General features: G+C 33.5%; 2 protein-coding genes across 2 annotated transcripts; both read left to right on the forward strand.

Moving 5' to 3' along the window:
* On the forward strand, positions 1,643-9,775 carry LOC18605236. The gene is made up of 12 exons (XM_007038135.2): positions 1,643-3,172; positions 3,480-3,614; positions 3,705-3,849; positions 4,455-4,727; positions 4,963-5,224; positions 5,667-5,833; positions 5,959-6,069; positions 6,608-6,659; positions 6,742-6,851; positions 7,452-7,580; positions 8,558-8,647; positions 9,017-9,775. Exons 1-12 carry the CDS (start codon positions 1,776-1,778, stop codon positions 9,548-9,550), a joined length of 3,405 nt encoding a protein of 1,134 aa, XP_007038197.2. The 5' UTR covers positions 1,643-1,775; the 3' UTR covers positions 9,551-9,775.
* On the forward strand, positions 9,803-12,204 carry LOC18605237 (pentatricopeptide repeat-containing protein At3g26782, mitochondrial). The gene has a single exon (XM_007038136.2). The coding sequence runs from the start codon at positions 9,968-9,970 to the stop codon at positions 12,122-12,124; it is 2,157 nt and encodes a 718-aa protein (XP_007038198.2). The 5' UTR covers positions 9,803-9,967; the 3' UTR covers positions 12,125-12,204.

Raw genomic sequence — 13,995 nt, forward strand, 5'->3', positions numbered from 1 at the left:
TTCCACCTTCTGGGAACCCCGCAGCAGCAAGCTGGCAACTCGAGCTGAACCAGACGCGTAGGGTGCCCCAAGCCGGGGGGAATTGCCTCTCTCTCTCCATCAACCGTGCATGCACTTTGCCTAAAAGGGTAGTGAAGTTTGACCATGTCCGAACTGTGAACCCTGGATGAGTATTTGCATTTACATGTCTATGTCAAAAGTTTATAGCATACATATAAGCCAGAAGTTTATAGTTACTTTCTGCTATATATATATATATATATATAATATNGCTATATATATATATATATATATAAATATGCCAAAAGTTGAAGGAAGCATTTGAAGCTAAGCTTCCTAGAAATAGAGAAGCACTGAGGATGAATACCAACTTTTTTCTGGGTTTTTTTTTTTTTAAATTTTTTAATGTAACAGATCGTGCATCAGGGAGTAAGCGACAAACACAAAAAAGTTGAATAAGCCAAAGTAAACACTTCGATGATTTTATATGCACAACTTGGATAATCTTTCTGGTATATAATTGGCCAACAAATTAAATTGTGCATATACATAAAGAAAGAAAGAAGACAAGTTGAAGTATAATAAGCATCGATCAAATGGACACTTAAAAAATATTGTGTTTATGTAAAAAGGAAAAAAAAATCCTTTTTGATCACGATTAAAAGGCCCCATTTCTTCTTTTTTCTTTTTAATATGCTCCACATTAATTAATTATTTGAAGACTTAATGATGGGCTATGTTCACATTCTCCTACTTATCAACCAACAATTTTGCATTAAAAAATAATACAAAAAGCCTCCCTTTTATTTTCGTTTATTTTTTTAATTAATACTGGGGATATTGTCTCATTAAAAACCCAGCTCATTTAATACAAATAAGAGGATTTTAAAAGGAAATTACACTTTCCTCTCTAATTCCGCTTTTGTCCTTCGAGAGTGAGCACAGACATCGAGAAAACTGAAAACTAATTTGCATACTAATAATACCCCATTTGACTTGGGCATGAATAATAAAAATATTAGTCCGCTTTTGGTTCATAAAGTGACAATTTGAAATTATTTGAACTAAATCGATTTTTTAAAAATAAATTTTATTTTCTTTTATTTTTTATAAAATAAAAAAAGTTTATTTTATTTTAAAATTCAAGTAAAAGAATTAAAAATGATATGTAAAACTATTAAATCTTTAAATTTTAAAAACCGAGAAATCAAATCCATCCGAAGGGTTGATTTTGTTTTTCATCAAAACAATTCGATTCATTTTTAAAAAGAAATCATAGATAATTAAAAATATTATTTTAATATCTAAATATTTGATTAATAGTTGATATATAATTTTATATTTAAATTGTAGGTTTTGGATCTCTTCTTTTTCAAAATAAAAAAATAATTATAATACATGTTTATATAAAAAATTATTAAATTTGTAATTATGAAATTAATTTAAATAAACTAAATTATTATTCAATAGAATAAAACTTTTATGTATTGTATATTGGATTTAAATTAAAAAATTTTATCCCAAAGCCCTGACTAAAACGCTGGGCTTTGAGTCCTTGGATAGCTCCTAGCCCAAATAATGAAGGGAAATCTGAAACATATAATTAGGAGGGAAAATTAACTGTCATTTCCTATATGCGGGAACAAGGGTTTTTGAGTTCCTCCTTTTTCCCTCTCAAATTTCTCTTCCATTTTTCCCCAATTTTTGTTCAATTCACATTCCAATTCTTTTATTCATAATTATTACAAATCAATTATTTTTTTCTAATCATTCTTATGAAAGACTCAGTTTTTTCTTTCCCGAACAAAAATAAGAAGAGAACCGAAGAGAATTCCCATTTCCCTCGCAAAAAACCAAAAACCCTTAATAAATCAGCATTCATCGAACTCAAGAGCTTCGATCTCCCTCTGGTTTCTACCACCACCGGTTCGCCTATCTACTTGCTGCGCCTCGAGTCGGACCGGCCTTACATCATCGGTCGAGCCAACTCTTCCTGTGACTTCACGTTCGACAGTCGGTTCGTAAGTAAACAGCATTGCCAGATTTTATATGATAGCGTTGACCGTAAAATATTTATTCTCGATGGAACAATTTTGTTGGATGATCTTAGTTTTTTCGTTAGTGAATTCAGGAGAAGATTTTTGTTGTCTGATGATGAACTGGAAGATAAAGAGAAAGAGAAAGAGACAGAGATTTTAGGATTTTCTAGGGTTCGGGTTTCTTTGAATGGGGTTTATGTGAATGGGGTTAGGGTCAAAAGGGGTATGGTTAGGGAATTATTTGCTGGTGATGAGGTTTTGCTTGTCTGTGGGAATGAAAGTGAGTGTAGTTTAAGGGTACGAATCGGGTTTATGATTCAAGGGATTGTGTTTAAGGAGGAAGTGGTTTCTGATTTGGATGAGGTGCCTGGTGTTAGGCCACTGTTGCTCGGGGCAATGGCTTCATCAAAACATTCCCAAGGAACACTGTCCAGTGGGAAGAGGAACAAAAGGGTTTTTGCTATCTCAAGTAATGAGATGACCATAGGTTGTGACTTATCTGGATTTAAATCTAGAGATGTAATGGGGAGAGCCAAGTTTATTTTGAGTCACTGCTGTAGTATATTACACAGTGATGACCCCATCTCTTGCATTAGGCAATGTGATATTTCAGATTCTGGACGCAACAGATTTCTGGGGTTGACATTAAGTAATAGGATGGAATTTGCAATTGGCAGAGAAGAGGAGGTGGGTAGCATCTTCCCTCTTTGCAGGCAAGAGCCACAATCATCTGATAAGAAGGACAGCCCTGTGCAGCCTAATTCATTTAAAATTATGACGACTTCAGAGGCAAACCACAGCTTAATTGGTGACCTTTTACCAAGTGACCTTCCATGTGGAGAAGGCACTGTTGAAGGCTGTGGTAAGGATGCTACTGCCAATTACAGGCCTGGGATGTCATCATTGAACTGTGCTGAGAAGGAAAATGCTCCTGACATTGATGGTGTTGGTACAAGCAAGACTTTTACGAGCTCTTGTTCAGCACCTGGGAAGATGTTTTACCTCAATCGCCTCGCTTATTTGGACTGCGGATCATCAAATCACCATACTCTTGTTTCCTTGCAAGAACTTCTATATCCTGTTGAAAGCATTTCAAAGATATTCATTGCTACGTTTACAAGTGACATTTTATGGTAAAGTTGTCCCTTCTCTTTTGCTTTCCTGACTAAATAGTCTCCACTGATGAGTGCCCTTAGAGGATTCCTGTTTATAAGTCAGTTAGAGCTGCTATAACTACATGATTTTCTGTAGAAAGCATTACATGATTGCTTTTGCATCTTGCATGTATTCATTGCTATGGCAAAAAAATTTGGCTAACTTTGTTTTGCATTACCATTTTGATAAGTTACTTTATGTATATCTTTCCTTTCATATTATTGCAATTCTACCTACTCTTAATCATAATTTCTGCATCCACATCTAATGGAGTCTTTTTGGTAGGTTTTTATCACACTGTGAAATTCCTTGCCATCTGCCTGTAACAGTTGCATGTCATAATGCTGAGAGATGTTGGAGCTCAAGCCCTGATGCAAGAAGCTCCATGCCTTTCCCTGATTTTCCAAACTTGGTTGTAGTGTAAGTAGTTTACTTAATCGATTATATTAGAAGGTACATGGACTAATATAGGAATTAATTTTTTTTTCTAATATATATTTTTTGTATTAGGTTTCCCCCATTCCCTGAGGTTATTGCTTTTGGTAATGACCGCAAGAAACGAGGCATCGCTTGCCACCACCCAAAATTGCTCGTATTGCAAAGAGAGGATAGTATCCGTGTTGTCATTACTTCTGCTAATTTAGTTGCAAAACAGGTGATTGATTTTTAATGTCTTGTGATTTGTTTTATAACTAAGTTTTTGCTAGATACGAAATAACATGTGGCTGATTGGTGCAGACATAAGTTTTGAATTTCATAATCTGATTACCTCAATGTTTTTTAAATCAGATTTCCATATCTTGATGTTCTAAAGAGTGGTAGACTCTATTTGATTTGGTTTACCTGCTCTTATGCTGATGGAGCCTCTCTGTACGTTAACTCTTCTCTCCATGCATGCATGTCTTGCGTATATGTGTTTCTTTTCATCCAAATACCAAATTTCACACAAATTATCTAATTGCTGGAGTTTGCTGAGGCAATTGAAACTTTAGTCAGTATCCCTTGTTAGTCTTTATTGTTTGCAATAACCTTTGGGCCAAACAGATTTCCTCTTTTTCTAAGAATCGGATGGATTTCAAGTTGTGGGTTTAATTTGCTCTCGGCTACGTAGTCTATTCCCAGAAGAATGTTTATGTTTGATTTATCTATCAAAAAGCTAGCTGTTCTTTATTTGTTTTTTTGTACTGAAAAATGCTAGCTGTTCAATTATGTTATATTGTTCTTGTTTAGTTCATTTATTTTCTCTTATAAAAACTGCAGTGGGAGAGTGTGACAAACACTGTTTGGTGGCAAGATTTTCCTCACAGAAGTGAATCTGATTATTTGTCTCTTTTTTCATTTTCTTATGGAGAAATGAGTCAAGGTTCAAGATCTGACTTTGGTGCTCAACTAGCTGGCTTTATGGCATCTCTTATTGTTGACGTACCTAGTCAGGCTCATTGGATTGTTGAGTTGACTAAGTATGACTTTACCAGTGCTGAAGGACACCTGGTTGCTTCTATACCTGGAATACATTCTGACAGAATACTGAAGGTATCATAATCTGCACATTTCATTCTAATTATGCTTCTGTCTCTGATTCATATGCTAAGCTGGCTGACTGTTTTCATTATTGTTCTGACCATTTCCTCATATAATAAATGAATTGAAATAAGTAGCATTTAGAAAGTATTGCACAATCTTAATATGGAGGTGAGTTTTTGGTGTTTTACATGTGTTTTATATTAGGTTAGTCGATAGGAAGGAATCTTATTAACTATCATTTCAGGCTAATCAGTTTACAACCTCATCATTTGATGTGAAGTTTCTTGGTCTGGTTGAAGCATCTGTGGTTGGTTTAAGCCACCTTTTCCGCACTGCAGCAGACACAAATGCTGCACTACTTAAGAAACTGGCTTTATTTCTTGGCAAAACTTGTGAAAATGCATATGGGATGTTGGATGTTGTTCTGAGAAGAAACACAAATATCCCTGCAGATAAGAATGCTGTGAGTGTTCTTGTTCCTAACCCTGATGAGCTCTCCGGAAGAGGTAAAATTTTTATAACTTGATTTGGAATTAGACATTTTTGCAAGTTGATAATATGTGCATTTGATATTGTCTTAAAATAGTGGATATTTCAGTAGTTCTATCACGTAGTGACTGGAAAAAGAGCCAAAAACTAGCAAACGTGACTGCTACATATGTGGGATCATCTTTATTTATTACAAACCTTATGGAATTGGAAGTTTTGTTGCAAACATTTCCCTTCTTTACTGAGATTTGGTATTTCTGTCAACTTTGAGTTTCTTCCTGGTGAAGCACTTTAGTGGACATCATCATGGATTTTTTAAAACTGTTGTTATGGTTTAAGGTTAAGGACCCATTGGTATTGATGCCTTTTTCCCTTTAATTGATAATATCTTATAAGTTGGAACTCTTCTTGCTTTTAGCTACAATGACAATTATGTTTTTCTTTTTTTGGCTAGCATAGATTGCATTCAACTTGGTTTTCTTCCTAGAAATGTCGCTAAATGGGTTTCTCCATTATGGGATATGGGATTCTTTGAATTCCATGGATATGTGTATCGTGAAGAAGCCCTTTCAGCTACTTTTGGGGGAAACAACAAGAAAGTACAGTTGGTACTGCATGTGTCACAGGCAGGTATTTTTGCTATTTAGTTGATATGTTATGATGTTATTCAGCTTGTGGCTAATCATTCAACGTTATCTGTTCAGATTTTTAGTGAACCTATTTAATGCATATAATGTGTTGATTTGTGCAGGGACCAAGGTTTTTTGATTTGTCAAAACTGATGCAAGCTCAAAATATTGTTGCATTATGCTCTCTCATTGCTTCAGTTCAGAGGTGTACAGGCCTCTGGCGACTTCAGGAGGTAAGGAAATGATTGACTTCAATAATTTTAGTAATGTTTCTATGAATTTCATTTGTGCATTATTTTGATACTGGACTGCCGGTGTTAACTATATATCATAATGTGTTATTATTGCAAAGTCTATTTATCATAATTACGGTTTCATGCTGTTTATTGTATATTAAAATCACAAAATGGCTGCTAGCTTTTTTTTAGAAGTTTTCAAAAATCTTCAAGTTCCATTTGATAATTTTGACCTTCTAGATAGTGATTCTATAGGTTTGTATAATCAGTTTATTCAAGCATATTTTTTATTATACATGGCCTAGCAAGGCATTTGAAAGCCATCTCAAGGTTTGTAAGAGGTTGGAATCTGTAGCAACATGATTTCATGGGATTGTTGAATCTGCTTTTGTGGTTGGAGTCTGAAACAAAAAAATTTCCTGCATTTTGGTTGATTAGTAATTGAAACAATTAATCGTCAAACTGTACCTATATCATGTTACATTACTTGTCAAGATCTGATTATTTTCTGAAAATCTCCTTTCGCATTCTATAGGTTTTAGGTCGCTACAAGTGGCCTGAATCACAAGAATCTGATTTCATTTATGGTGAGTGTTTTGTCTTTAACCTTAGATGTTAGCCACTTAGTTTTCTTATTAGTTTTGTCTGATATATGTTCTGTTTTACAAGGTGCATCCTCAATTGGCTCATCTGTCAGTGCACAGTTTCTAGCTGCTTTTGCAGCATCTGTAGGAAAGAAGTCATCACAAATTTTTGATTCAGAGGAGTCTGATCCAGAGGTAACATACAAACTTTGATTTGGCAGTATGTATAAAATGTTGAACATCATGTTTTTATATTTATTAGCATTGTGCAAATACTTGTTTTTATTTATTTTTAAATTACAATTATATAGAAAATGCAAATGTTTTTAAAGCATAAAGCTAATTGTTTATAAATAAAAGACAATTATATATAAAAGACAATTGATGTTTCAATTATATAAAATTAAAATTTTTCAGAAGTTAATCTATAAATTATTCAATACCATTTTTTTTTAAAAGAATTATTCAATACCATTAGAATTAAGAAAAACAAATTTTGATATAAAAGTCATTGAATGCAATTAGAATTCTTATTTATAAATTGGATAAATCTTATTAGTATTTATAATAAAAAAAATTTTAATTAAAGTCATTCAATACAGTTAGAATTCTTACATATTTATAAATTAGTTAAATCTTATTAATATTAATAATAAAAGTTTTTCAAAATGGCAAATGTAGAAATATAATGAATAAATGTGACTTTTCGTCAATCAAAAAGTTTTCTGATATCTGTACTTTTATTATATATATTAGATATATACATATATACAGTAATACGGTGTTGCTTGACAGTGGGGCTGCTGGACTGCTAGTCAAGAAGTGAGAAATCCATCCATTAAAATTCTTTTTCCTACTATTGAGCGGGTGAAAAATGCATGTAATGGCATCTCCCCTACAAGGAAAATTCTTTGCTTTTCAGAGGTAAGGTCTCTGTTACTCTTGACTCTTGACTTACTCCTATCTTATATGTTCAGATGCATTGAACACCTCAATTGGCGTGGGTTTCACTCTTAAACCCTCCAGCAAGAATGAACAACTTGCAAAAAGTTTAACATAGTCCCGTTGGATTTGACATGTTTGACTCTTGTGCCCCCCCAAGATAAAGAAAACCACTATAAGATTTAATATACTCCTGTCTGATGCAATGTGTCTGATAACCACACTGGAGTCCAGAGAACATGGGTAATGTTATTTGCTTGAAATAATAACTTATGGCTGAATAGTGAAACCGTTATGTTCAAGAAAAAAAATATAAGATGTATCTCTGATATGGGTCACATTTTCAGTGCATTGTACTGCATTTGGATGATATATAACTTTCATGCACTGTTTGACTATTTTTTTTTCGACTTTTTGGGCTGAGGCTTCAACATTTTCTTGGAGTTTATTGAATAAGATTCAAAAAACAACAAAGCAGTCAGAGTACTGTTCCATTTGGATGCATGCTTTGATTCTCTTGCAAAGTCACATCAATCATGCCTTTTGAGGGTTACTGTGGCATTTATAATGTGTGAATTTTCTGACACTTTTTGTCTATAGGTCCTAAGTTGAGCAAAAGAATCATGAATTTGTCTCCCAATTTTATGTGAAAAGTATGAGCGAAAATTGTGCTTGTCATAAAACATATGTATCTTCCTTCCTAGATCGTAAAGGTCTACCAAACTCTGAATTAGAACTCAGTACAAAAAAAAAATGATCTACATGGTTGGGAAATGTCTGTAGATCTTTGGACTACAAACTGATGGTCCTGCAGATAGGAATATGGTAGTTTTCAAGAAGGTAATTTGTGTCAAGTTATAACAATACACTGATGTTTTGTCACATGTTGTACCTATGCCTAATGGTTGTAATTTCCTGTATTTTTTTTCACACTTTTGTTTATCATACATTTGGTTCAGAAAACATGGCAAAGATTGAGAAATGTGGGCATACTTCATGATGCAGTTCCTTCTCCCTGCAATAGGGAAGGGCATCCAATGCATGTTAAGGTAATGTACCTGCTTTTTGAATGGTTAGAAAATTTCTTGAACAAACAATTCATGAATCCTGAGTCTGATTAAATTAAGATATCTGGTTCTACATATGCGTTATCTATAGTCTGAAGTAAACTGCCTAAAACATGATAAGTGTAATGGATTTCTTTGTGAACTATGACATTGTTTGAGCCGCTATCATTGTGCTTTCAGGATATAACAGTAGAGTGCAGTTTGACTTGCCTCCTAAACCCGAGACTGTCTGTCTTATTTGTGTTCATGTTGTTTCTGTAACTTTGAGTATCCTTTTTCATATTGCCAAATGCTTGTGGAGTTCAATATTTTAGAAAAAAACTAAATGAACATAGTGCAAATACTAAGCAGGTGGCACGGAGGCGCTTCTGGTCAAAGACAGGCTCATCTTCATTTGGTTGGGTTTACTGTGGATCTCATAATTTTAGTGCAGCTGCCTGGGGAAGGCCTATTTCTGGCTCTGTTGGGATAAATGCCAGTGGACTTGATAAAACCAAGTCTTTTATCACTTCCAGGCTTCACATCTGTAACTATGAACTTGGGATCATTTTTTTGTTTCCCCCGACGGAAACCAAGTGCATTGCTAATCAAAGTAGCACAAAGTTGGATGATATTGCCCTACCATTTGTTGTGCCTGCTCCCAAATATGGGTCAAGAGACAGACCAGCAACAGCACAGGCCATGAGGGAGGCATTAGCTGAACTTTCAGAACGAAAGACAAAGAGCCTTGTAGAAGTAGAAATTACAGAAAATATGATGGAAGAGGTTCCAGATGAAGATGAGGAAGTAAGTGAGGCAACTAATTATGTTGCAGAGGAGAAAGAAGAGGATAAAACTTACGCTGAGAAGCTCTGGAGCCAGGTCGACTCATCTCCGAGTTGTTGATACTTTCCCGCGGTTTTTACCATGGCAATTTGGGCCATGCACCAAATTTGTAGCCTGTAATTTACTGTATGGAAAGTTTTCTTTGATCGATCTATGTAACTTAAGCTTGAGATGAAGACATCCTGCTATGAGATTCCTTTAGTTTAATTCGTTATGTGCTGTAGAAAAAAAAAACCCTATTATTCTAAGGAATATAAATAAACGGATCATAGGATCCATTTGTAAGATTTTGACTGTTCATACAAGTCCAATTTGCCCCAATCCCGTACCTTGTAATGGTAGAAAATTTCCTTTCTTCTTCACTTTGAAGGAAAGAGCAACTCCAGGTGTCAATTAACTCAGCTCCATGTTCTGCTGCCTTCACTAACAAAAGGAAGCAAGAAACATGACCCTGGTTCCCGGAATAAACCGAAAGTTATGCACCGTCTGGGTTCCTGGCACCGCTACCACTTCCATGTCTCCTGTAAACCTCTCGTAAACCCTTCTTCTCTAGCTTCACTCAACACCAACTATGCCTTCAATTCATTTCATGACTTAACAGAGAACCTTTGCAATAGACTTCTTAATTCCTGCAATGGGTCGGCTTTACTCAAACAGATACATTCTTCTCTTACTGCTTCAGGCATTATCAAGCGTAACTCACATTTGGGAGCCCAAATTATCATCAAATATGCCAAATTTGGAGACAACAACAGTGCTCGCTCAGTGTTCGATACTATCCTCGGCGATAAATCCAATTCTTTTCTTTGGAATACAATGATTCGGGCATATGCAAATGGTGGCTGCCACGTTGAAGCATTGGAGTTATACTCTTTTATGCGTAAAACTGATATTGCCCCTAATAACTACACTTTCCCATTTGTTCTCAAAGCATGCGCTTCGAAATCGTTGATTATTGAAGGGAAAGTTGTTCATGGGGATGCTATAAGAACTGGGTTTGATTTTGATTTGTACGTTGAGGCTGCTTTAGTTGACATGTATGCAAAATGTGGCCAAACTGATGAGGGTTTTAAGATATTTGATAAAATGCTAATGAGGGATCTTGTTTGCTGGACTGCCATGATCACGGCCTATGAACAGGCTGAACAGCCCCATAAAGCTCTTCTGTTGTTCCAAAAAATGCAACTTGACGGTGTTTTGGCTGATGCAGTGGCCATTGTGAGTGTTGCCTCTGCGGTTGGTCAGTTGGGGGATACCATGAAAGCTAAAATAGTTCATGCTTATGCCATTTGTAATGGGTTTTTGGCGGATGTCTCTGTTGAGAATGCAATTATTGCCATGTATGCAAAATGTGGGAATGTAAGCAAGGCTCGCCTGGTTTTTGATTTGATGGAGGAAAGAGATGGTATCTCATGGAATTCTATGCTTTCGTGTTATACTCAAAATGGTCAAGCTAGTGAAGCGTTGTTACTTTTTGAGGAGATGCTGGATTCTGGGTGTAAGCCTAATCCAGTGACGGCATTGATCATGGTATCTGCCTGTGCTTATTTGGGTTCTCAACATCTAGGAAGGAAACTCCACAATCTTGTGATCAATGAAAAAGTTAAAATAGATGCAACTCTTCGTAATGCACTAATGGATATGTATGCTAAATGTGGGGATTTAGACACCGCTACAAGGATATTTAATGATATTCATCCGAGGGAACGGAATGCCACCTCATGGAATGTGGTAATTTCTGGGTATGGCATGCATGGATATGGAAAAGAAGCATTGAATCTCTTCTCACAAATGCTACAAGCAGGCGTTGAGCCAGACCATATTACTTTTACCTCTCTCCTTTCTGCCTGTGGTCATGCAGGTCTTATTGACGAGGGTAGGAAATGTTTTGCAGATATGAAAAAGCACTCTGTGACACCCCAGGCGAAACACTATGCTTGCATGGTTGACATGCTAGGCAGAGCTGGACTCCTGAATGAAGCTTTTGATATGATTCAACAGATGCCAATACCACAAAGTGATGGTGTTTGGGGGGCTTTGCTTTTGGCTTGCAGAATCCATGGGGATACTGAATTAGGGGAAATTGCAGCTAGAAGCTTATTCCAACTTGAACCAGAGCATGCTGGATACTATGTACTAATGTCAAACATATATGCAGCTTCTAACAGATGGCAAGAAGTTGGGAAGTTGAGGCAAGATATGAAGGATAGGGGATTGAGAAAGCCTTCAGCATTCAGTGTGATTGAGTTTGGTAAAGAGGTTCATGGCTTCCATACAGCTGATCGAGTGAACCCATACTGGCAGGAAGTTTACAGGAAGGTAGAGAGCATGGCAGTTGAGACGAAGATGGTTGGCTACGTGCCGGACCTTTCATGTGTCCTACATGATGTAGAAGAGGAAGACAAGGAGCACATTTTAAGCTATCACAGTGAAAAGCTCGCTGTGGCCTTTGGAATCATGAAGATTGATCCAGAAATAGCAATTCACATCACAAAAAATCTGCGGATCTGCAGTGATTGCCACTCAGCATTCAAGTTTGTCTCCTATGTTTACGGCCGGAAGATTGTTGTTAGAGATGCAAATCGGTTCCATCACTTTCAAGATGGAACTTGCTCATGCAATGATTATTGGTAAGCCGCCAAAATGCTGAACCCTGTACCGCGGCTTTCCATAGGATGTTTGGACGAGAAACTATTTCAGGCTTTGATTTTCAATGTTGTTTTGAGTGAACTTGATCTGGCAATTGAATCCCTTACCTCCCTAGAAAAACTGAATCTTGGAGAGGATAGGGCCGGAGCTAATCAATTTTTATTGAGTTAAAAGTAGAAGAAAAATAAAGATTAAAATTTTTTAAAATTAATAAATTAAATTTAATCAATAATTAAAATATTTATAATAAATAATAATTTTATAGAACATATAAATAAAAAATGTATAATAGTCTTTAAAAAAAATTGTGTTCGACAATATTTTTTGAATTTTAATTTATTAATTATTGAATCTATGTTGAGAAGATTTGTAATATCTTTTTTAATACAAATAATTAGATTATTCATTATTCATTTTGTTTTAAAATCTTGTTTTTACAATTTTTATTGTTGAAAAGGCTCTCTATAGTTGTTGTAAAAATCAAAAAGGTTAAAATAAGGTAAATTAATCTATCTATTAAGATTAATAAAAAAAGTAATAAATTAATAAAATTTTAAACAACAATCAACAATGTAATTTTATAATTTATATTTGAGAATTATATAATAATTTTTAATTTTTAAATACTAAAATCATAAAAAATAAAATTTATGTAATAAAAAAAACATGATAAGTAGAAGATAGAACTTATGTAATAATAATAATAATAATAATAATAATAATAATAATAATAATAAAGAACTTGGTTGATGGTTCGTAGAAATTTAGAAAAGAAATTTTACAGAAATTATGAACATATAAGTAAATAGAATAAAAATAAAAAAATAAACAAATATAAACAACAATAATAATACGAAAATTTTTTTAAACTAATAAGTTGAATTTAAACAACAATTAGAAGATTCATAACAAATAATAATTTTATATAATATATAAATAAAAAAGAATAATAAAAAAGACTTATAATAGTCTTTTAAAAAAGTTATGTTCGACAATATTTTTTGAATTTCAATTCATTAATTATTAATTTTACACTGAAAAAGATTAGTAATGTCTTTTTCAATATAAACAACTAAATTATTTATCATCCATTTTGTTCCAAAATCTTATTTTCACAATTTTCATTATTGTAAAAACTCTCTCTATAGTTGTTGTAAAAATCGAAAAAGTTAAAATAAAATGAATTAATTTATTAATTAGGATTAATAAAAAATTTTATACAGTGATGAAATTTTAAACAACAATCAATAGTGTAATGTTACAATTTATTTTTGAAAATTACATAATAATTTTTTAATTTTTAAAGTTTAAAATCATAGAAAATAAAATTTATATAGAATTACAAAATAATTTTTTAATTTTTAAAGATTAAAATTATAAAAAATAAAATTCATATAATAAAAAATAGAACATGATAAATAGAAGATAGAATTTATATAATAAAAAAATATATAACTGATGATTCGCAGAAATTTTAAAAAAAAATTATATAAATTATGAATATATAAGTAAATAAAATAAATAAATAAATATAAATAATAATAATAATAATAAATAAATAAATTTATCTCTTTTTAATTTTTACAATAATGATAAGTGATTCTCGTTCTTGATAAGCTCATAAATATTTTCAAGAAGTGAAAGAGAAATAAGTGTGGGAAGACTTAAATTTAGGTTAAAGTTGAGTGGATCTTGTGAGGTATTTTATTAGTTTTTATTGATATTAATTATTAAATAAAAAATTTATTTTGAAAAATATTAAAAAATATATAATAAATAAAAACTTTAAAATTTTGGGGCCCATGCTACCCTCCTTGCCTAGAGAGGAGGAGCTGGTGGAGCTCATTACTGCTCTT

The sequence above is a fragment of the Theobroma cacao genome, chromosome 3 (genome assembly GCF_000208745.1).
Source record: "Theobroma cacao cultivar B97-61/B2 chromosome 3, Criollo_cocoa_genome_V2, whole genome shotgun sequence".
Lineage (NCBI taxonomy): Eukaryota > Viridiplantae > Streptophyta > Magnoliopsida > Malvales > Malvaceae > Theobroma > Theobroma cacao.